This window comes from Pagrus major, chromosome 4, assembly GCF_040436345.1.
Source record: "Pagrus major chromosome 4, Pma_NU_1.0".
In the NCBI taxonomy this organism is placed as follows: Eukaryota; Metazoa; Chordata; class Actinopteri; order Spariformes; family Sparidae; genus Pagrus; species Pagrus major.
This window is the reverse complement of record NC_133218.1, coordinates 6,868,203-6,891,698: the sequence shown is the minus strand read 5'-3', so window position 1 is coordinate 6,891,698 and position 23,496 is coordinate 6,868,203. Positions and strand designations below refer to the sequence as shown.

At 38.9% G+C, this 23,496-nt stretch overlaps 2 protein-coding genes across 2 annotated transcripts; both read left to right on the top strand.

Moving 5' to 3' along the window:
- Positions 1-1,239: 1,239 nt before the first annotated feature.
- Positions 1,240-13,280, top strand: LOC140994666 (long-chain fatty acid transport protein 2). The gene is made up of 10 exons (XM_073464405.1): positions 1,240-1,720; positions 3,559-3,768; positions 3,856-4,014; positions 6,387-6,511; positions 10,142-10,336; positions 11,148-11,238; positions 11,384-11,582; positions 12,143-12,240; positions 12,388-12,518; positions 12,638-13,280. The coding sequence occupies exons 1-10, from the start codon at positions 1,240-1,242 to the stop codon at positions 12,812-12,814; spliced, it is 1,866 nt and encodes a 621-aa protein (XP_073320506.1). The 3' UTR covers positions 12,815-13,280.
- A 2,718-nt stretch (positions 13,281-15,998) lies between these two features.
- On the top strand, positions 15,999-23,060 carry LOC140994494 (long-chain fatty acid transport protein 2-like). Its single transcript, XM_073464141.1, has 10 exons — positions 15,999-16,526; positions 18,701-18,910; positions 19,020-19,178; positions 19,399-19,523; positions 19,660-19,854; positions 20,333-20,423; positions 20,519-20,717; positions 21,958-22,055; positions 22,475-22,605; positions 22,691-23,060. Exons 1-10 carry the CDS (start codon positions 16,043-16,045, stop codon positions 22,862-22,864), a joined length of 1,866 nt encoding a protein of 621 aa, XP_073320242.1. The 5' UTR covers positions 15,999-16,042; the 3' UTR covers positions 22,865-23,060.
- Positions 23,061-23,496: the final 436 nt, after the last annotated feature.

Genomic DNA, 23,496 nt, shown 5'->3' with positions numbered 1-23,496 from the left:
CTGGGTCACGTTTTATGGAGTATACGGTTTTACCTCTGCTGTCCTCGGGCTGCTCTGCCAGGAGCACCTCTGGACAGATAGCTTTACTTGTTGCTAAAGTAACTGATAAACTGATAACCAGCAGCTTCTCAATGAACAGCTCCGGACCGGAGTCACACAGTGTCTGAGAATGGCGACGGAGGACAGTTGGGCCAAGATGATTTATGTTTCCTGTTAGACAGACACCTGTAGCTTTGTTGCTAAAGTAAGTGCTAACTGTGGCTAAATGTAGTTCGCTGTTTTTGGTTAGCGGTCCTTGCTGACTCAGCCCCTGGTTGCCATTAGCCATATCTGGCAAGAAAACCACCTCGGTACTGTATTCCCTTCATCAAATTGGCTTCCTCTTTTCAGAGGATGTGCTGTTCTGTTCCCGGCTGACCATGTTCACCAGACTGCCAGTCTCATAGAGTCAGCCTTGGTCATCCAACCTGAGGAAGGTTGTAAAACTCTTGTGACCAAAACCTGGTATGTAACAAAGCTGATGAATAGCTCAGGGGGTTAAATCCAACATGTAGCTTTGCTGCATGGAGTCAAATTTTGCCATCATTAAAACTTTAACTTTGAACCACAAAAAGTTCGTTGGACATCTCTAACTAAAGATGAAAAGAAGTCTAAAATTACATTGTAAAAACTTTCTCATTTTGAACCTGGTAAGGATGTAACTTGGACATCAATAGTGGACATTGAAATCTTTAATTCTGGCTCTCCACTGGACTCTTTCTGATATGTTTTTGCTCAGTGGGAACCGTTGCCTTGTCTGACATTTCCAGCTCCACCTCCTGCATGAACTGACCCCAGACAGGTTGCACAGTGCTGTGATTATATCGTGCAACCTCAACAGCCTTGTCCAGCTGACCCTGACTCGGACCTTAAGGGAAAGACATGTGTGTGTGTGAGACTTTCTTTAACGTTGTTGTTCTCTAAAATAAAAGTCTCAGTTACCTCTGTCAGCCAAAGTTTGAAGACTACTTCCCACTTTTCCTATTTGCGTGCAATAAAACTATGGACGCGATGCTGCTGAGCATCAACAGTGTTTCCAAATTATTCACAATTTCACATTTTCGATGATCTTAACTCGCTTCTTAAGAAAATGCCCCGCCCCACTCAACAAAATCCTTTTTTTTTTGCAACATTCCCCATTTTGCAGCAGGGGCTGCACTTTTCTCTCCAGGAGCTGAGGCTTTTACACCAGAAAACATGATGGAGATATATTTACTTTCAATCATTTTAGCAACTATCTTCGTCATACCATTCACCCTCAAAACTTTCTACCCTTATGTCTGGATGGATATTCTGTATTTCAGGGATCTACTGCGGATTTTAGTGAGGTTCGTGTCGAGGCGAAGAAGGAGACCCCTCTTCTTTGTTTTGGATCGTTTCTTGGAGCAGAGCGCAGCGCATCCGGACAAGCCGTTCATTGTGTTTGAAAAGGAAGCTTCCTCTTACTCTTACACTGATAAACGGAGCAATAAAACAGCCAACGCGCTTCAGGCTCAACCTGGGTACCGAGCTGGGGACACCGTGGCGCTTTTCATGGGGAATGAACCCGCCTTCATGTTCACCTGGCTGGCCTTGGCTAAGCTGGGCTCGCCTGTGGCTCTCCTCAATCACAACATCCGCACCAAGTCTCTGCTGCACTGCTTCAACTGCTGCAGGGCCAAAGTGTTGATAGCTGCGTCAGGTTCGTGCGTAATGAGAACATCCACTTAAAGTTAGTTAAAGTTCTTAAGAGAAGTTATTTCTGCTTTTCAAGGAGCTGTTGACTTCAGCCAAACATTCAGGTTGGATGTTTTAACAGCTGTGGTTTCTGCTCTCAGTTTAACCTCTGTGACAGTAGCTCGGTAGCTGTCTTTAGAGGAAGTTTTTCTCCAAAATCTTATTTAATTAGAAGTTTGCAAATAAATAAACAAATACAAGTTTTAGATTGTCTTGGTGGAGTTTAGTTTAGGGAAGTTTTTCCATCACAGTAGGCTCAGTAACTGCTACAGTTGATATCTGACAGGGCAGAGACTTGTCTTGAATGGACCCCTGCCAGATATTGAACACAGTCGTGGAGGGAGAGGCACTAAAATATTGAAGATTTCAAATATTCAAAGGCTTTATTGTCATAAGCAGAAGTAAACGACTTATCAATTCAATAAAATTCTTGGTTCACTATGTTTCTACCAGCTGTCAATGTTAATAACCATTTAAAATATACTTAAAATTCTGAAAATAATCAACAAGTAAACATTTATATCCTCTCATCACTCACATACATTCATATATACTGAGGTGGAGTGTTGTAAAAAATACTAAAAGTATGTGCAAAATACTTCAGTTGAATTAAAGGTCCAGTGGGCAGTATTTTGGAGGATTTAAGAGGATCTATTGGCAGAAATAGAATATAATATTATTATATAAATATGTTTTCATCACTGATGGAGTGTGAATAAGTAAATCTACTCAAGTACTATACTGTAGTATAATTACAAGGTACTTGTACTTTACTTGAGTATTTCCATTTCCTAATATTGTACTTTAACTTCACTAAACTTGCATGCTGCATCAGAGCCAAAGTAGAACATTTTTAAATTATTTTAGTTACAGTCGAAAAGAAACACACTGATTATGATAATCAGAAAAATGCTGAATATCAGACCCGATAATCAGCCAGGCCAAAAATCAGTCGACCCATAGTACACAGTATCTACATACATGTAAATGTAAGTATTATATACTTTGATAGAAACTTGTACTTTTGATACCTAAGTACTAAGGACTTTCAAGTTTATCACATTGTTTGCTACCACAATAACAAGATGTGAGTTGTTGTATTTTGTTTGTTGCAATCTGCAATCTTACCACTAGATGCCACTAAAGCCTACACACAGGTCCTTTAAAATATTGATTTGAAATAATTTATATATCCCGTGGTCAAAAGCTCCTGTGTTAGCAGTGTAAACACCAACACTCCTCTGGTGCTCTGAGCTCCCAGTCCGGACCGCCCTCATGCACGGCTAACCAAGCTAAATAGCTAACAGCAGCTACAGACAGCGGTTACTCTAATAAGACACTGCCCTCTTTTTGTTTGGAATATGAATTAGGTATTTTCAGAGGCCTCAAAATATACTTTGAGGTTACTGAAACACCTTGTAATCACGGATGCCAACAGTATTTTGAATCTCATGCACCCTGCATCTTATAACCCTCACCCTCTTGAACTAATCCCATAGTTCGCTGTTCATTTTCTGGCCTCTGTGTTCAGATAAACTCTTGTCCAGACTTAAAGATGGAGGAAGCTGGAGACAAATAGTTGATTGTTGAGTCTCATTCTCAGGTTGTTCACTGCCAACCCAAAGCGACCCTGAGAACCAGACTCAACAATCAGCTATGTTTCTCTAGATTTGCTTCCTCCACCTTTAAAACCTCAGTGTCAAAGTTGAGCTCACAAGGTTTTGGTCACCTGTAGAGCTGCATACTATCTGTATGTTCATGTAAAACTAGTATGTTATGATTTTGCTGTATGTCCCCTTCCAGAGCTAAAGGAAGCAGTGGAGGACGTGCTGCCTTCACTGATGGAGCAGGGCGTCACCGTCCTCCTGATGACCAAACACTGTGACACACCTGGAATTGAGAGCTTCTCTGATAAAGTGGATGAGGCATCGGACTCCCCGCTCCCTCGATCCCTCAGATCACACATCACATTCAAAAGTCCTGCAGTTTATATTTACACCTCTGGGACTACAGGTATTAAACTGGCTGTTCCCATGGCAACATATTGGCCATACAAGTATTCTTCATCTTTCAAGCAGTTTGTGTCTTGTTGTCTTTCAGGTCTCCCAAAGGCAGCTGTGGTCAATCAGAACCGCCTCCTAACAGCTCTGGCTATTTTATCATCGAACGGTGTCACGTCTAGTGATGTCATCTACGTCAACCTGCCTCTGTACCACACAGCTGGATTTCTCATAGGCTTTATTGGCGCCATCGAGACAGGTGAGCCCAGTGAGATGTAGCTAAGACAGTCAGAAAGTCAGACCAGAGTGTAAAACAAATACAACTTTGTGAGATTCCTTGCAGACCAGTGAATACTTTACTGACCTAACAATGAGTCGTTAGGTTGTTTAAACATGTAAATAACTAAATAATATGCATGTTTTTATGTTTATGATTTTATAGCTTTGCAAAGGCTAGGAGTATTGCTTTCAGGCTGAACTGTTGTACCTTTAAACTCAGAGCGCAGCCCAGCGAGCTGTCTCCACCAGTGGTGGAGCCACAGTTTAGACTAGTGTGTAAACAAACAGGTCACATGTAGCATTGCCTTCCATAAACAAAACTTCATGATGACCATATCAAACAAAAGCAACCGAATTGCCAGAATAAATTTAGCTAGCTAAATACGTTTCTGCAAATCCACAGATTAGTTTCTTTATGTTGCAGCTTTACATTTGTTCAGGATCAATTTGTCACAACGCCGTGCTTATGCTCTGGTTACTGGCACAAAAATCACTTGGTAAGGGTTTGTTTCGAAATACCTGTTTTGGTTGCCACGATCAGAGATGAGACAGTCCGACTTGCTCTGAAAAATAGCTGGTTTTAGCTGCCACAAAAACGTCTCGAAATGTCCGGAGGTCTCCTTAAAGGACCTATTTGTAAGAAAAGTTGATTTTCTACTGATTGATTTTAACTCTTCAAATACTGGCACTTTGGGATGGTAGGCATCAGTATTTGACGAGTTGGGAATGAGACTCAAAAAACAACTTTTCTTACAAATAGTTCCTTAAAAAATACCCTGTGACTCAGCCGTCTGGCAGCCATGTCTCTTGTATAACTAAGCATATAATGTGAACATGATATGCCACATTTGGTACACTGTCGCAAAGACAACTGGATCGTTTCTGTTTTCCTCAGAGTGCAGGAAAAAACCTGCGTTCATTCATTCATTTAGTCTATTATGGACTTTCAAAAGCAGAGAGAAATGGTGCCAGTCAGCCCTCTTGGAGATTTGGCAGCGCAGCAGAAAGCAAGGGTTTTATGGAACCAATCTATACGCAGATGGTTTCATTAGTCTATATTCATCACATTATGCATTCAACATTTACTTCATAATAATGCGTTAAAGCAAAAAACTTGTCAATTGCCAGGTTAAACCAAACAACAACAGTGAAAGATAGTCACAAAAGGGTTTATTAGAAGTTGTGAGTGCTGACAGCAGCTGATCCAGGTACAGTTTTAACGTCATACATTGCTGACATATAAATCTTTCCATAAACTGATGGATTGAAGTGTTTTCTTAATGGTTTAAGAACATTCTTCTGCTGCTTAAAGGGTAACTCCACCAGTTTTTTACATTAAAGTGACCTGTTAACACACTTTAATGTGTAAAATTGGTGGAATTAATCTTTAAGATAAATAAACAGTTGAAAAGACCATTTCATTGCCTGAAAAATGCACAAAACCTGACAAAAACTAATGAAAAGATGAGTGGTTCTTATAGTACAGCGGTGATAGTTAACATGCAGCGATTCGTCAGGCTGGTCCCAAATCAGCTCTGAATCATTTAAAAATAATTAGTGACCTTGCCACATGCAGTGACAGGTCTGCAGTCCCTCACTGGTTTCCCATCTACGATCACTGACGATTAATTGTATTTGATGCTGGAGGTATAATTTGAATCCACTCCTGCACCAGTTGTTCTTAAAGATTATGCTGATTCATAAAAGTGGCTCCCTGTTACGAGGCTTTCGTAAGTTTCTCACACTTGACGGAGACATGAGGCGACTGCTGCAACACTGTGAATTGAAAAGTGATGCCGCCCTCCCTCTGGTATTCCTGCTGCTGTGAAACTGAATGAAAGAGTCTTTTGTCACCGTGAGGCAGTAATCTGAACAGAGCCGGGTCAACCCAAACCAGATTACCTCCTCTTTTGAACAGCTTTTTTCTAAACAGGCTAAAGTTCACACCGTGTGTAGTCTTGGTAGGCAGCTGTTAGTTAGATACATATTAGGAGAGATCCAGTACTGCCTCACAATACTGTTGGCTTGAGTTTTGGAAAAGTCTCACAATAAGTGCAGTGATTCATATGTATATTCAGTTCATTTAAAATGGATTATGTAGCTAAGCTATTGTTAATGCAATAGTGCTATTTGCAGATCAATTAAAAACATTACACCTGAAAGTTATTGGTCAATACTTTAAAAAATGTTGATGAATATCATGAATAAACTTAATATCTTTGCTTGAATGGAAATCAGCTGTTTCTCCACTTGTATAACTGAATATCTAAACTTTTTTTTCATCTGTTGTCATCGCATTTTTATAATGATTAGCCCTTAATCACATGATCTTTTTGCTGTCTTATTTTGAAGGGTCGACTATCATCCTGAAAAGGAAGTTCTCTGCCTCTCAGTTTTGGGATGACTGCAGGAAAAACAGTGTGACCGTCATCCAGTACATAGGAGAGGTGATGCGTTACCTCTGTAGTACACCGAAGGTACGATTATTTAGCTGTTTCCACTTCTTCATACAGAGTTGTTGTTACTGCAAAGCCTAAAACTAAGCAGTGTTGGAATATTCCAGCATTGTCTAAGTAGGAGTTTTGCAGATAAAGTATTTTGGTAGTCCAACCATTTGAAGTTGCTGATTCTGCCCTTTAGTTAAGTATTTTTTATTCCGGTTTAGCTCATTTAGTTTTCTTTGTGTGGAAAAGCCTCTGCAGCAGTGTCTTGATCATGTGACAGTTGAAACTCTCAAGTGAAACCTTAAACCGATGGCATTCTTAAAGGGTTTGCATGAGGTTAAAGTGATTCTGCCTCTAACTCAGGGGCAGAGGAAAGTGAACAGATAAACCTTGGGAGACACTCAGGGTAAAATTAGATATAATAGATATCACCATGAAAACTCCCAACCCCCCACCTACATTAAGACGAAGGTTTTTGTACTGCAAGTTTTAATAAAACTTATTAAATGCACAGATTTGCATACATTTCCAGACAGAAATCTGACCACTGGATAAATCCAGGTTCAAAATTCATGTTTTATTTCGTTGACGTATTCAAGTCAAAGGCTTTTACAGAGAGAAGTTCTCATCAATCAGAAAATACTGTCAACAGCCATAAAGATTAGAGCCCAACCGATGGGCTGATGTGGACACTGATATTGGCGAGTAAAAAAATTCCGATATCGATAAATCGTCGGATTAACACACATTTTTTTGCAATGACCTCCAAAATGTGGTTACCAAACACTTGTGACAAAGATATGTAACAGAGGCAGGAACTTATTTTCTAAATGACATCAGTGCTCTGAAACAGTGAACTTCACTGGAAATTTGATAACCATAAATTACCTGTGGCATCTTTTTCTGCATTATAATCTCTAAAATAACAGTTTTCATATCAGTGCATATCTGACAACATTTGGCCAATAGGGGTGGGCATTCCAAGCAAAAATAAAAAAAGGAAGATATATATTTTTAGATGAAACCAGTCACATGAATTATTCAAATTATTCAAATTTAACAAATACTTGAAAACTCAAAAATCATGACCCATCTTTAATAGCAATTATAATATATATATATGTGATAGGCCAAAATTCGCCGACCAATATATCAGTGGGGCTGCAATATAAATCAGGCTGAATGATATATAAACAAAACTCTGTAGAAACCTTTAGAGTATAGATAGGTATAAAACTGGAGACTTTGGTGTATGTAAATGCTGCTGAAGTAGAGATTTCAGCATAAGAGTCTGAGAGAAAACTCATTTTGAGAGAACAGCTTTTAAAAATGTATTGTAATATTCAATATCAAGTTGATTACTTAGGTTGAGACGATTTTTCTGATACTTTATGTCGAAAGGTGCAAATGAGGCTCTCTTATTGAATATCAACTAATTTGCACAAGTTTCCATCACAGAAATCTGAACTAAAACAAACACCTAAATGGGTATTTTGCACATTTTACTGAAGCCTCACATTCAAAAATATCTGTCTAACATGTTGAAAGATTGGTCCACACATATATTAACCTTTATCTTTTCACTGAATGCTAGATTTTCAGTTACTAGAAGGATTGCAGCTCAAAGAAGCTCGCACAGGATCTTTGGCAGTGCGCTGTGGGCACCGTGCCTCCTCTTGGCCATCTTAACCTCTGTAAAACTCAAGTTCACTCGAGACATCTGCAGACACAGAGCACGGTGAACCGGCTGCAGCAAGCTGCCTTTGAGTCTAGTCAGACATGAACTTTCCAAATCTGTACATTCCCACGCGGAGCACAGCTGGCTTACCAAAATAGAAATCATTAAATCTCAACTATCGGGTTCCTGTGCGTCATTATCTGTAGGGGTTTGAACAGCAGGAGACATTATGGATACATGTGAACTTCAATCACTGATAAAATCAATAACCATTTTAAAGTCTAGAATGATTGAATACTTATGAGATCGCCTAAAGATGTATCTCCTGTAATTAGGAGTAAACATTCTGCTTACATGTATGGCCATTCAGAGTATCTAATTGCATCACATGAAGTGCAGTGTCGATTTACTGCGTGACCCCTGCAGTGGGAAGAGGAGGTGGTTTTGACTGTATCTGGTCACCTCTAGGAATAGATGCTGGCCTTTACTGACGGAGACCATATCAAGTAACTTGGCAGCCAAATCTCCCTGGACTATAATATGTTGAGGGTCACATTTGTCACAGTTAATGGTATTTCTTTTACAGTATTCCTATTGGTTTAGAGAGATTTGTATTTTTAAGTCACATAGAAGTATTTTAGCTACTTTGAACTGGTTTCTAATGTCAGATTCTTACATATAGACTGGGATTAGGCATGTTTGATCAGGATTTCTAATTGAGGGCCTAATTAGATGATTGATGTGTGTTTATTATAAATATGAGTTCACATAGGTAAAACAAAAAAACTACACACATTCTGTACTCAAGCAGAGGTACAGACACTTGTGTAAAAAAAGACTGTGGTAAAAGTAGAAGTGCTGATTCAACTTCTTTACTCAGGTAAAAGTAATAGAGTACAGGCTCTGAAATGTACTCAAAGTATCAGAGTAAAAAGTTTCCCTCTGAAGACATTTCTACCTGTGCAAAGTTAACTGAAGCTCAGGTCATTTTCATGTAATTCAATGACTATTAAACTTAAAGGTAGAATCAGTAGGATTTGTTCCAGCTGTTCCTAAACGCACCACAAAGATAGTTGATTCCCAGGACGTCACATAGCCACATTTTGTGTTGGTAAAATGTCCCGAGCAGCAACAAAGTGAGAAAATAAGAAAATCCAGGCAGAGGGCTGCAGGGTCTCTGCGGATAGGAGACACTAACACGCCTTTTCTCCCCGTTCACATCGCCCTCTCTGTCTGCTTCTTTCTTCTTATGTCTTTTACGTTGTTTCGTCTTGCTACGTCTGCCGTGCATGATATGCACTGATAGGTTGAAATCAGTCTTGTGATGTTGGGAAGGTGGTGTGCAATGAGGCAAAATAAAGATAATCCATAATTCCCCTCAAATGCATTCAAACTAAAGTAACGAGCCTGTTTTGAAAATATAAAGGGGTAGAAAGTACAGATATTTGTGTTCAGGTGGAGGGAGGAACTGTCAAAAGTTGTCAGAAAAATAAATACTCAAGGAAAGTACAGATACCTGTGTACTTTCCACCTCTGAGTCTCACACTTTGTTAACACTTCTTCAAAATGCTGACAGGTGTGTTTTTTGACACCATCACCACCACTTCTTCTGTCTTTGATGAATGTTTTTACAGTTAGTTGATTAGATTATTTTTCTCTCCCAGCTGTTCTTGTTTCAGTTGATTCTTCTTCTTTACATTTTTATTGCTTTATGTATTGCTACAGTTTTCTTATTTTTGGTTTGGCTTTTTTATTATTTTTCACTTTTTTATCTAAGCTTCCTATTTGTGTTTCTTGGTGTCCAGGATCTTTCGTCTATGTTTCATACTCTATATGCCATATTGTTAATGAGGTCTCCACCTGAATGTATTCTGAGGTAAAATAAGGGTTGAATGACTGACTGAATGAAATCCATCAGGCATCACATTATTTATTTCTTGCAAAACGCTTAATCTGTTTGTTTTTATTTGTATGTGAAAATGCAGAGAGAAAATGACAAGGACCATAAAGTCCGACTGGCCATCGGTAACGGTGTGAGAGCTGAGATCTGGAGAGAGTTCGTCAGTCGCTTTGGGAACATTCAGATCAAAGAGTTTTACGCCTCCACTGAGGGAAATGTGGGATTTGTCAACTATGCAGGAAGAATCGGAGCTGTCGGACGAGTCAACTTTTTACATCGGGTAAGAGTTAGATCAAAACAACATTTTAGTTTTTTGTTTCAGTTAACATTGTTTCTGTTATAAACTTTTTTTGGCAAATATCTTTATTGGATTGTCGAGACACATAAGTGTCCATCTGAAGTTTGACGTTTCTGTTTTAATTAACAGCCAGTTCATTCATGTGTGTAACAAAAAAAAGTGTACTTGAGGCTCACTTACTTGTACTTTTAGAGCTTTCAACCACATCTCCAGGTCTTCACTGGCAAAGTTGGACTGGGAAATGTAGTTGAAAGCAAGAAAGTGGTGGAAAGAGTACTTAAAATCTGTATTCAAGTACGAGTACAGTTACATTACTGAAATATTACTCAATTACAAGTAAAACTACTAGTCACACAAATGTAGTGGATTAAAAAGTACTATGGGTCAACCAATTATCGGATCTGATATTCAACATTTTTCTGATTATTGGAATCAGTGCTTTGTCTTGTTTTTTGTCGTACTGTGTATAAAATAAATGAATGTAAAAATCTGTTACTTTGGCTCTGATGCAGCATCTGCAAAGTAACTAGTAACTTAAGTTATCAAATAAGTGTAGTGGAGTAAAAAGTTCAGTATTTGCATGTGTGGTGGAGTAGAAGTATAAAGTTTGTTTAACGTGGAAATACTCAAGTACAAGTACTGCAAATTTGTACATAAGTATAGTACATGAGTAAATGTACTTGATTACAATCTACCACTAGTATATGTTAATTCTGTCTTTTATTCTGCTGTAGGAGGTGTAAAGGTGTATTAGCACATAATCTAACACTGATGTATTTACTTCCTCCTGTAGAAGCTGTTTCCCTACACTCTCATTCAGTATGACACAGAGTGCGATGAACCTGTTCGAGACGCTAACGGCCTCTGTGTGGAGTCGCCCACAGGTGAAGAAACTTATGCAAATGTTAATATAAATCTTGTGTCTACTCCTTTGATATCAGGACTTCAGTAATGATACAAGCAGGCCTTTAATAGATAATAGTTAACGGTACTCCTTGTACTTACATGGCTCTTGGTTTTTTCTTGAAGGTGAAACAGGACTGCTGGTGTCAAAGATCACAGACATCGCTCCTTTTGTCGGCTACGCCCAGAATGAAGAACAAACGGAGAGGAAAAGACTTCGCAATGTTCTCAAGAAAGGAGATCTTTACTTCAACAGCGGGGACCTGATGAGGATCGATAAAGACAACTTCATTTACTTCCAGGATCGTGTAGGTGACACATTCAGGTACAGAACTCCTGTGCACCATTAATTGATTTGATTTTTTTTTTTTTTTTTACAGAATAATTGGTTATAGTTTTACTGCCATACCAAATGAAAGATTTAAAAAAATAGAAAATGAAATGTCACAAGGTCATTTAGAATTGATCAAGAATAGATCCGTAAAACCTGAGTTATCCGATCACTTCCCCGCTCTATATGCAATTAAACACAGACCTCACTGGAACAAACCGATACAACATTTTTACACAAATAAAGAAATATCTTCATATATAACATATGCTGAATTAACAAGACGGCCTAAATGGTGCGTAATTTGTTGAAGACAGTGTTTCACAAAGTATTTAACTAACTAACTCAACAATTTACAAAATTGAACATTTTGTCAAGGGAGTCTGGTTCTCCACGGGCGTCAAAGAAGTAACCTAAATTGGTTCCTTTTTACTGTATTTGCAAAATTTGACATGTTGTTGACGAGAGGCTCTGTTTTTGTTTCCTCACTTCCTGTAAAATGCAAAACAAAGAAACAAATATATGACTAATATAAAGTTTCAAACTTGTTTCAGGTGGAAAGGTGAGAATGTGGCCACAACTGAGGTGTCTGACATCCTGACGATCAGCGATTGTCTCAAAGAAGCCAATGTTTACGGAGTCCAAGTGCCAGGTGATGGTCATTTTCCCTGTACATTCGACCTGACTGTGTAATCCATAAGAATATCAAGACTGCCAAGTACCAGAACATATGAGAGAGATAATCATTTGGTAATTAATTTGTTAATAAAGACAGGCACTTTGTCTGTTTTGTTTGTAGGGCATGAGGGGCGGATCGGGATGGCAGCTGTCACTGTGATGGAAGGTGCCCGGTTTGATGGAAGTAAAATATATGAGCATGTGATCAGCTACCTGCCCTCATACGCCCGACCTCGCTTTATCAGGATACAGGTAATTTTATTTCACACACTTAACTGCATTGTTCTGTCCTCAAAGATGTAAATAACAATGATTGGGATCAGTGTTTTTGCCACTTTGTCAATAGTTTGCAATACTTTTCCTCCATCCAGAATGCCGTGGAGGTGACGGGCACTTTCAAGCAAATGAAGGTGAAGTTAGTGGAGGAGAGTTTTGATCCAGGACGTATCCGGGACCCTCTTTACATCCTCGATAATCAGGAGAAGTGCTACATCCCACTGACAGCTCAGGTCTACAGCGGCATCTCATCAGGAAACATCAAACTCTGAGGAGGCTCTGTGCACGCTGCATTGGTACTTTTAATGATGGACCTCCAGTGACTCAGTGAACTAACAAATATTTGTACTTATACTGAAAACATTTGTGTTTTGTAAAGTAATATGCAGACATACATGCATTTATTAAAAGATGGGAGTCAGAAGTTAAGGATTCATATCAGGAGCCAGAGGAAGGAGTTTTATCATATAGATGATATTTTTAATGGCAAGTAATTATTTAAATAGTCTATTTACTGACATGATTCCAGTATGAGAACTGCTGCTTTTACTTTATTCAGTCCTAGAATGGCATTGAAAATGTCTAACAGAATACTTTGCCTTAGAAAAGATGAGAAGCATGTGAAGAGTTAAAATAAAATATGTAGAACAGCGCCTAATATGAATTTTATATGGGTATATGTGGTAATATCTGTAAATATAAAATGCTTTTCTAAAAATTAAACTGATTCTGAAGTGAGTTTTTATGTGTATGTCAGATTTATAGACTAATTTCAGGTGTGACAGACCACAAGATGGAGACAAATGCACATGTTACCAGAGTCTTCAATGTAGCTGGGAAACACACTCACCGGCCACTTCATTAGATACACTTCCAGATCTAATGTGGTCTGATACGACAGCTCTGCCTTAAAATCTGCCTGTATTTCATTTTTTTTAAATTTCATTATGGTTGAAGTTTGTAGGGCTGTTAAACTGGACTGCATTATATTGAGACTAAGGTGTATCAAATATTTTGGCCAGCTGAGTCAACACACGGCTGTGGTGCCCGCCTCCTCTTCCTCTACGTCCTCCTCTTCCTCTGCCTCTACCTCTGACTATGGTCAGAAGTGAATTGCCCTAAATGCTGTTCTGCTTAACACACAATACACAACCCTTGTTATATTTATCTTTTAATAAAAAATCGGTAATATTATGCTGTCAAACTAATGTCAGTTTTTTACTATTGATTATCTATTTTTTTTCAAGGTATCATACCAAAGTTAGAAATCCTAGTATCATGACAACACCAGAATGATAAACATAAAAACAAGGATATAAAGTTAATGGAAAATAAAGCCCACTTGATAATAATACAAAAAAATAACATTAAGATGGATAAAAAACAGGGAGAATGCCATAATTGATAATACTAAAAACGAGATAAAATATGGATGAAAATACAGTACAGAGAAATATAAGAGAAAATAAAACCCAATTATAAGAATAAGGTAAAAACTAGGATGGCACTCAGTAGAGCGCATACCTCAACCACAGACCAACATTCCCATGTAGTTCAATCATGCCTTATCCAATATTAAACTCAACAGCCCTGTATCACTCTAAATTTTAAACCACCTATAACTGCTTAATCAGAATTGAAGCTCAACAGATCCACATCAAACTGTTCTCTCTCATAGATACCAGCCACCTAAATACACCTGATGTCCTCATCAAGAATCCACACTTCACTCCCTGAGAAATTTTGAACTGAAAATACAGAAAAACACCCTATCTTGCAATGTCTCTTTATCTGGACCTGAACCAAAAGTTAACCTTCAAGTTAATCCTCCATCCAAGTTTTGTGCAATCCTGTTGGCAAACCAACCAACCAATAAATAGACACGTGAATACATAACCTCCATGGCAGAGGAAAAATAGATAGACATAGAAAGTGTTGTGAAATATAACATTATAAAAGAAGTGCAGCAGTGCAAAACGAGTCAAACGAGTCCCAAACTAACACAAAGTTGGAGGCACAACAACATCATTGTCATCGATGGAGTGTAACTAAGTATATTTACTCAAGTACTGTATTTAAGTACAATTTTGAGGTACTTGTAGTTTAAGTATTTCTATTTTCTGCTACTTCACGCTTCCACTCTACTACATTTGTGAAGAGAATTTTGTACGTTTACTCCACTACATTTATTTGATAACTTTAGTTACTAGTTATTTGCAGACTGCAGATCAAATACTGATTCTGATAATCAGAAAAAAGCTGAATATCAGATCTGATAATCGGCCAGGCAGGTAATCAGATGACTCATAGTATACAGTGTAGGCCATATACAGTATGCACATGTAAATATATGTATAATTTACAAATATGACTTTTGGGTACAACACTGATCATTGTACTGTGATTTCTCTTAAGGTGGAACTGAAAATTCACACAGAAGTATGTGGACAGGAGTGTCTACATGCCCTTTGTCATGCATGTGTTTGTATTAACATTGTTATTAGTATAATTTCAGATCATGATAAACACAAACACCTGCATGGCAGCTTTACTGGTTAGAATAAAGTTGTAGATTTCTTTCAGGGGGACAAAGTCCTTTCTGCAGTTACAGCTGATATGATCATGTAAAGATCAGTCAGTTCTTATCAGTCACAGACCAGCTTGAACGTCTCTTCACTCAGTAAACAAAGACCTAACAGTAATAACATTTGAATTCTTTGAGTGCATCTCAGAGTAATATCAGAAATGTTATGTTTAGTATTAGAGACGCTGTCTCAACCAGCCTGATGAAGCAAAAGACCATTTTATTCTTTTATGATCAGTTTGCTGCTTTGGATGAAGAAGATGGAGATATTAACAGGAAATTAATCTTTGATTTAATTACTCCATTATTATCATATAACCAAGCTTGTTTTCGCTGTTGCCTCCTTGGCTAAACAGTGACTCAAAGCACTGATATTATGTAGGTCACACTGATGCTTATTAATGTGTGATTCTCTCAGCTTTTACACAAACTTTGGTTTAAATTGCATTATGATTTATGATGATGAATGATATTTTTGGAGCCCTTGCTTAGAGGATCATTAATGGTTTTTCTCAGCCTTTGTGATGAATGAGAATTTGAAAAAAAACAAAACATGTTTAGGGTTGTGAGTTTTCTCTCTTTATTACTACTTTAAACGCAAACCCTCCAAGCTTCATTAGCCAGATGAATTGTTATTGGCAACAACAGATTTAACACAAGTGCTGGCTTTGGCACCATCATTGCAATGCAGGGGAACTTATTCTGGTACGATGACTACACATGATTGCAGTGAAGTAGCCTGTCACAGTTGGCAGCAGTGTTATGTCCACGGAAATCGCTCTTTTGTTACAGCCCCCGAGAAAATGGCTCAAAGTTCAAGAGGCGTACCTTGACATATATTCAGCTGCTGTGTGCTGCTGAAAGTTGAACCTCTCAGGGCTCTTCCAGCTGCAGGACTGACCCACTTCTACTTATTATGATGTTTGCTTACATTCTCTATACCGCCCTTGCAGGTTTGGCACTTTTGCTAGTTTTGCTTTACCTTAAAAACCCTTATTTTTTGCAAGATTTAAAGTACGCAATTACTGCACTTAAAATCGGCATACGGCTGGGTAAATACAAGAAGAGCAAACCGTTTTACGGTGTTTTGGATTGTTTCCTGGACAAAGTGGCGAGGCGGCCACAGAAGAAGTTTTTGCTCTTTGAGGACAGCTCCTACACTTACAGCCAGGCAGACAAGGAAAGCAACAGAGTGGCCAGAGCTCTGTCTACACATGCCCACCTGAAGGAGGGGGACACCGTGGCCCTCTTCTTAGGGAACGAGCCGTCGTTTGTGTGGGTCTGGCTCGCGCTCGCCAAGCTGGGATGCACAGCTTCTCTCCTGAACACCAACATCAGGTCCAAATCCCTGCTGCACTGCTTCTCCTGCTGCGATGCCAAAGTCCTGGTCGCTGGAGCTGGTAAGAACGAGATGGACTATGTTTTGGAAATGAATTTCAGGTTTTCTGCATTATTTATTTTTCAAGAGTTGCATAAGAAATAGAATGTGGAAATGTTGTTGGGACAAGTTTTTAAGTCTCTAGACACCAGTTCATTAACGTGAACTCACATGAGTCCTCTGCAGGAATTACATCTTCGTTTTTTTTTAATCAGCAGTGGAAGAAATAGTCTTGTACTCGAGTAAAAGTAGAACACAGTGTAGAAATACTAGTACAGACAGTAAAAGTACTCATTATGCACTATCAATGAAATATTTCAGAAGAAAGTGTGTTATATTATTGGATATACATTTTGATCCATTCAGGTGTTCATCACTTTAATGCTGAAGCTGGTAAAGGTGGTTAAACTGCTTTAGTTTAATAGCTGGGTCGCTTGTTAATTTCCCCTAAAGACTGATAAAGTTTTATTTTAATCTATAATTTTAAATCATAATTTATTTGTTGATTCTAAATATAAATCGTCAAGCTAAAGTTGTCTGATAAATGTAGTGTGGAGCAAAAAGTACAAATATTTGCCTCTGAGTTAATGTGGAGTAAAAGTACAAAGTAGCAGTGGAAATAAATACAGTTTAAGTACAGTAGTTGAGTAAATGTACTTAATTACTCTACACCAATAAGTTATAAACAATGTCACGTGTATCCTCCTGTATTTGTCTCTGCATGCTGTTGGCCTGAATATATATCGGCTGATGATTATTTTATTTAAGACACAGATGTATTAAATTTTTTAGAAATGTGACACAGACTACATGAGACATTTTATGGTTGATAATCAACTTGTCAGCGCTGTCTGGTGGTAATGGAGACAGTAAAGTTACAGAGATTAAAAGCGGGAAGCAGGGTTTGGTGTTAAAGGATGAGTTCACCCAAAAACTCACTGCCATTACCCCTATGCAGACAGAAGGTCGGTTGAAATTTCTGGAGCTTCGCAGCAGAAAAACATCTCTCCTAAACAAATGGAGTAGATGGGGATGTGTATTTAAGACGTAATAAAAAACAACTGGAAAAAAATATATAAAAAGGCTTCATCAGCACGTCCGGCGTGATCCAAGACTCCAAAAGCCCTGGGACCCCAAATTGACGTGAAAAGAGAGGGTGCACGCTAAAGCTTTTAGCTTAGCAGCTACAGTTAAGATTTTTGGCTTAAAAAAGGGTGAAAATCACATCTTTTCAGATCAGTTTGGGGTCTTGGGGCTTTGGGAACTTGGATTATGCTGGACAAGCTGTAAGGAGCCATTTTAAAAACAAGTCTCCAGCTACTGCAGTTGTTTAGAATTCTTGAGAATACTGCATAGCTGTTTTGCTGTGAAACTTCAGAAATGTGTTGTGGACTAGAGCTGTCACAGTGTCAGATTATCGTGGTCAAACAAGTTCAACTTACTGGGTGTAAAATTACCCAAATCTTCTGCATAGCTTTCCGCATAGAGGGTACACACTAGAGACTTCTGCTGGCTGAGCAGCTAACTTCCAGTTTAGCCGTCAGTTAGTTGGAATTGAATAAAACAATTTAACTGTGCAGCTGTTTTAGACTTTCCAAATGTCTCAAACTGTAATTGTTACGGGGGCTGTGATGCTCAAAAAATGTACCCACCATTTTACAGCCGCTTCTTGTAAGCTTATGGGAAAAAGTCTTTTGGTGATGGTGTGCATGACGTGACGTACTCGGTTTGGCCACTATGACAATTTGGCTTCAAAGCCCGGCGCTGTGCCTGGGGGCTTGTAGCTAACTAGCAAGCTAGTTTCTTCTTCTTCTTCTTCTTCTTCTTCTTCTTCTTCTTCTTCTTCTTCTTCTTCTTTTTTCCGTTTTATGGCAGGTTGCAACCAACATTAAGGCAAGCAAGAACGGAAAGAAATGGAATTCATCTAAGAGATGCTAAATGTATTTACACAATGTTATCATATGTGTATAATTAACATGATTACCAGTATTTAATTTTTGAATATCAAGGTTATTATCAATACCAGTTTATTGTGACACCCCTTTTGTAGATTACGAAACTTGAGTAAATAATGACCAACTTTAATTTTCGGGGAACTGTTCCTTTATTTGACTTCACTCCGCTTTGTGAAACACTTTTTCCCATTTTTGTATTCACTGAAGCCTCCACTTGCTCTCGTCTCCTCTCCTCTCTCAGACTTGCGGGGGGCTGTAGAGGAGGTGTTGCCCACCTTGAAGGAGCAGGGCGTCCGTGTGTTCCTCCTCACTGAGCACTGCGATGTGGATGGCATTGAAAGCCTCTCTGATAAGATCCAGCAGGCCTCAGACCAGCCTCTGTCACCTCAGCTGAGGGCCAACATCCACCTCAAGAGTCCTGCGCTGTACATCTACACCTCAGGAACCACAGGTAACCTGACCTTCACCTCTGATCTGCGTTTATCTGTTTAGTGTGCTGGCCTTGAGAAGAAGCAGGACTATTAAAACATGCTACTTCTGCTTTTCATGATATCTTTTAGGGCTTCCCAAGGCAGCTGTTATAAACCACGAGAGGATATGGATGGCATCTTTTCTTCAGTCTATTGCTGGCATTCGCTCAGACGATATCATCTACGTATTCTTGCCTCTTTACCACAGCGCCGGCTTTCTGATGGGACTTTGTGGAGCAATAAACCAAGGTGATTCATGACATCATAAAACTTCAAAACATGATTTCCAGGGTGCATTTTGGGTTTACTGAAGGTTAAACTAACAGGTATATGACCTCAAGTAACAGGCGCTTTGGCTCTGATCACCACTGTTTGTATTTCAAAGTCCTGTAGGTCACTCCGTTTACAACACTGACTGAGCTCTGAGTGTGAGGTAATATTGTTGAAGTCTGTGTCTCTTCATTTCCAGGCGGCACTGTTGTTTTAAGGAATAAATTCTCTGCTTCCAACTTCTGGAATGACTGTCGGAAGTACAACGTGACTGTCATTCAGTACATAGGAGAAATAATCCGCTACCTCTGCAACGCACCAAAGGTGAAACACTGTATGCTCATTATTACTGCCAACGCTGCATGATCAGCTCTCATTCACACTGCTTGACCTCAAAAACAAAGATTAACCTACAGTGGTTTTACTACCCTTGTCTCACCTCGCTTTCCCTCTCCTCCAGAGAGACAATGATAGAGATCATAAAGTCCGAGTGGCGTTGGGGAACGGGATGAGAGCTGATGCCTGGGCTGAATTCCTGCAGCGGTTCGGGGACATTCGTGTCTGTGAGTGCTACGGAGCAACAGAAGGAAATATAGGCTTTGTCAACCACATTGGCAAAATCGGAGCAATTGGCAAGGAGCATTTTCTAGTCAAGGTATTTTAATTTGTCCCAACTATTTTTTGTGACGTAAAATGCTCTTTGAATACGGGGATCCCTATTTTTCATAATCTGAGAACAGTGGACACTTTGCTCAGGGAACTTAGTATCCAAGGTCCAGTTCACATATTAACATTACAATACGATAGGTGTTCAGTTTTGGCCCTGCAAGGGACAAAAGTTTGGACATCCCTGATCTAGATTATTTTGGTGTGAGTTGTTGGAGAGAAGGTAGAGAAGGTTGACATCTCACAACAAAACAATCTAGATAAAAAGCACTATAGAGGAAACGTGTATACGATTTTGTGGTGAAGTGTCCCTTTAACAAAGTGGTATAAACTTGCAGCATTGGCTGGACTGTTTTATCGAACTTTCACAGCAGCTAATTGCATCATTACAATATAAGTAGTATACATACCGATGTAGTATGAATCATATATGCAAACTCGTGTTTTATTCTCAAACTACTTTTCAGATGGCAACTCCATATGCCCTCATCAGGTACGACACAGAGAAGGAGGAGCCAGTCAAAAACTCCAAAGGATTTTGTATTGAAGTCCCCAGAGGTGAGTTAGTGAGCCACTCTCCTCCAAATATATGGCTTTCTTCCTCCTGCCCTTTTCGCTCTAACTAATACTCATCCCGTGCTTTCCCCCTGCAGGAGAGACCGGTTTGTTGGTGGCAAAGATCGGAGCAAGATCACCTTTCAGTGGCTACGCCAAGAACAAGCAGCAGACACAGAGGAAGATGCTGAGCGACGTGTTTGTGAAGGGAGACCGCTACTTTAACAGCGGGGACCTGCTGAGGATAGATGACGAGGGATTTATCTACTTTCAAGACCGCATTGGAGACACTTTCAGGTCCGTGGATGACACAAATTGAACATGAAAAACAAGTAGAGTGCAGTAGAGCCGGATTTTACTCAAGACCCATGTATTATTCCCTGATAAATTCATTAACACAATGTTAAAGAAAGTATTAAAAATAAAAGTCCTGGATCCGTACCTTAATCCTGATCCTTACCAAAATTTAATGGGGTCTATTCTGGGCTGAGACTCATCCTCCATCCAAGTTTCATGGAAATCTGTTATGTAGTTTTTGTGTAATCCTGCTGACAACCAGCCAACCAACAAATAGTTGAGATCTTAGACAAAGAGTCATTGCAGGTTACATCAACTCAGGCTACATTTGATTTTTGGTTGAGCTAATTTTCATTACTGGGCACTGATTTTACGATGCTTTTTGTATTTGACTTTATTCAAGATCATTGAAGGATATCTTATCTTCTCACCCATATGCTGATTAAAATTTGGGATCTCTTGGCTACAAGTCCCCAGCTACAGTTGTTTAGGAGAATGCTGCAGGGCTGTTTTGCTGTGAAGCTCCAGAAATGTTTTGTGGACTACAAAACGTCACCTGATTTTCCATCAAGTGTGAGGATGAGTAGATAATGACTGAATTTTCATTTTTGGGTGACCTTTAAAGGCCTTGATTCCTTGTAGTTAATATTATGAATCTACTTTTAATTATGACTAGTGCGGTGCCTGTTCCAAAACGTGCCTGTTTGGAACAGGAGGATTGTTTGGCCTTCAATATTGTCTGAAGAACCGCTCATGCAAACAGCTTCACACACTACGCACTTCTGTGGGTCCTCAGCAATACACCCACCAAGTGCAAAGTCGATAAGATAAACAGCTGACGAGCATATATAAGGAGTTACTCCTTCCATTTTAGTTGGATTTCAGCTTTTTCTGCAAGAAGTGCAATTTCTTAGTAGAAGAAGCTGCAGTTTTTTGATAAATGTAAATAAATGTGTGAAAAAACAACATCACGCAGCAGAGATGTTCTCGTTCTACTAATCTTGTTTTCCAGATGTAAGAAAACATTTGTTTGGTACAGACCCCAACAAAAGTCAAACATCATCATCATCATTTCACTAATCCTGAGTCATATCGTAATATCTGTCAACATTTTTACCAATCATATGATTCATGTGAAATGATTATTTTTCACCATATTTTGCAGTCCTAATCTAATTCCCTGTGTCAAATGAAAAGCTAAGTTATGCATGTTCTGTCTCTGTATTGTCATAAAATACAGGTGGAAAGGAGAAAATGTGGCGACCACAGAGGTGGCTGATCATTTGCTCATGCTGGACTGGGTTGAGGAGGCTAATGTCTATGGTGTAAAGGTGCCAGGTAATAATTACTTTTATTAATAATTAACAATGATAATATTAGATTTATAAATGACATATTGTTAGATAATGGTCATCAGAAAGAACTCATGTGTATTTCAAAAATATTACATTTTAGAAAATGCCTACACCTGTCAGCTCTGTATGTGTTTGAGACTGTTTGGGGCTCTTTTAATGTTCAACACAACCTCTTGAACTTACATAACCTTTAACATGCTCAATAATTATTAACCATCATAATAATGAAGCATGTAATCCTTCAAATTAAGTTAATTGAGAAGAATTTGAAACAGGAAAGCATGTATTTTAGAAGTTCTCCTCATATATACATACCTTGCCGTATTATGGAAGACAAAAGGAGCTGTTTACACTGTCGTCCTTAAATAACCCCCTCCTCTTACTTTGACCTTAACTGATCAGGGCACGAGGGAAGAATTGGAATGGCAGCACTAAAGCTCAAGGAAAACATGGACTTTGACGGCAAAGCTGTATATCAGCATGTCAAAAACTACCTCCCCAGCTACGCAAGGCCACGCTTCATTCGTATACAGGTAAACAAAGTCCTGCTGAAACTCACTTACAACATATAAATAATGTCATGCAGTTGTTATATAACCATTTATTTCTCTTGTGCAGGATGCTCTGGTCGTAACTGGGACGTTTAAGCAGATGAAGGTGAAGCTGGCGGAGGAGGGCTTCAACCCCTCTGTCACTCAAGACCCTCTGTTCTACCTGGAGGACAACAAGGGATACGTGCCCATGACTCAGGAGATCTTCAACTCGATCGCAGAGGGAAAAGCCAGGCTCTGAGTGACTTCAGTGTTTGTTATTGGACTGACAGCCTCAAATAGTGAATTTGATTTGTAGTTTTTAGGTGATGCAGGAGGCCAAACAATGAAGAATGACCTGAGTGTTTCTATACAGCACATTCCACGAGCTCCTTTACCTTCTGTGGGGAAAATTTAGTAATGAATTCTATCAAGGAATAAAAATGTATTTTATATGCTTTCATTGTAAAGATTTGTTTTATTGAAAGATGATTAGTTTACATTGCAGTACATATAAACATAAACAGTTAAACAATTAATGAGATAGATTTTAAAGGATATCCTCAGGTTCATAATTTTATTTTGGGTTACTACTAGAATAGGATTACATTAATGCTTTAATTTAATGCTCAAAAAACACATCCATTTCCTCATACTGTCCAGTGCTGCAGCACTGTATTCCCCCACTGTCTGAAATGCTCTGTTTAAGCTCCTGTCTCTTTAAGGCCCCCCTCCTGAATATCCAGTCTCCTCTGATTGGTCAGCTCACACACACCTGAGACGGCAGCAAACAACAACAAAACAGCTGTGCTAAATTAATTCTTACTGCTTTTACAAAAAAGCATAATAGGTCTCCTTTAAGAAAAGGATAAAGGCACATATCTATACAGATAC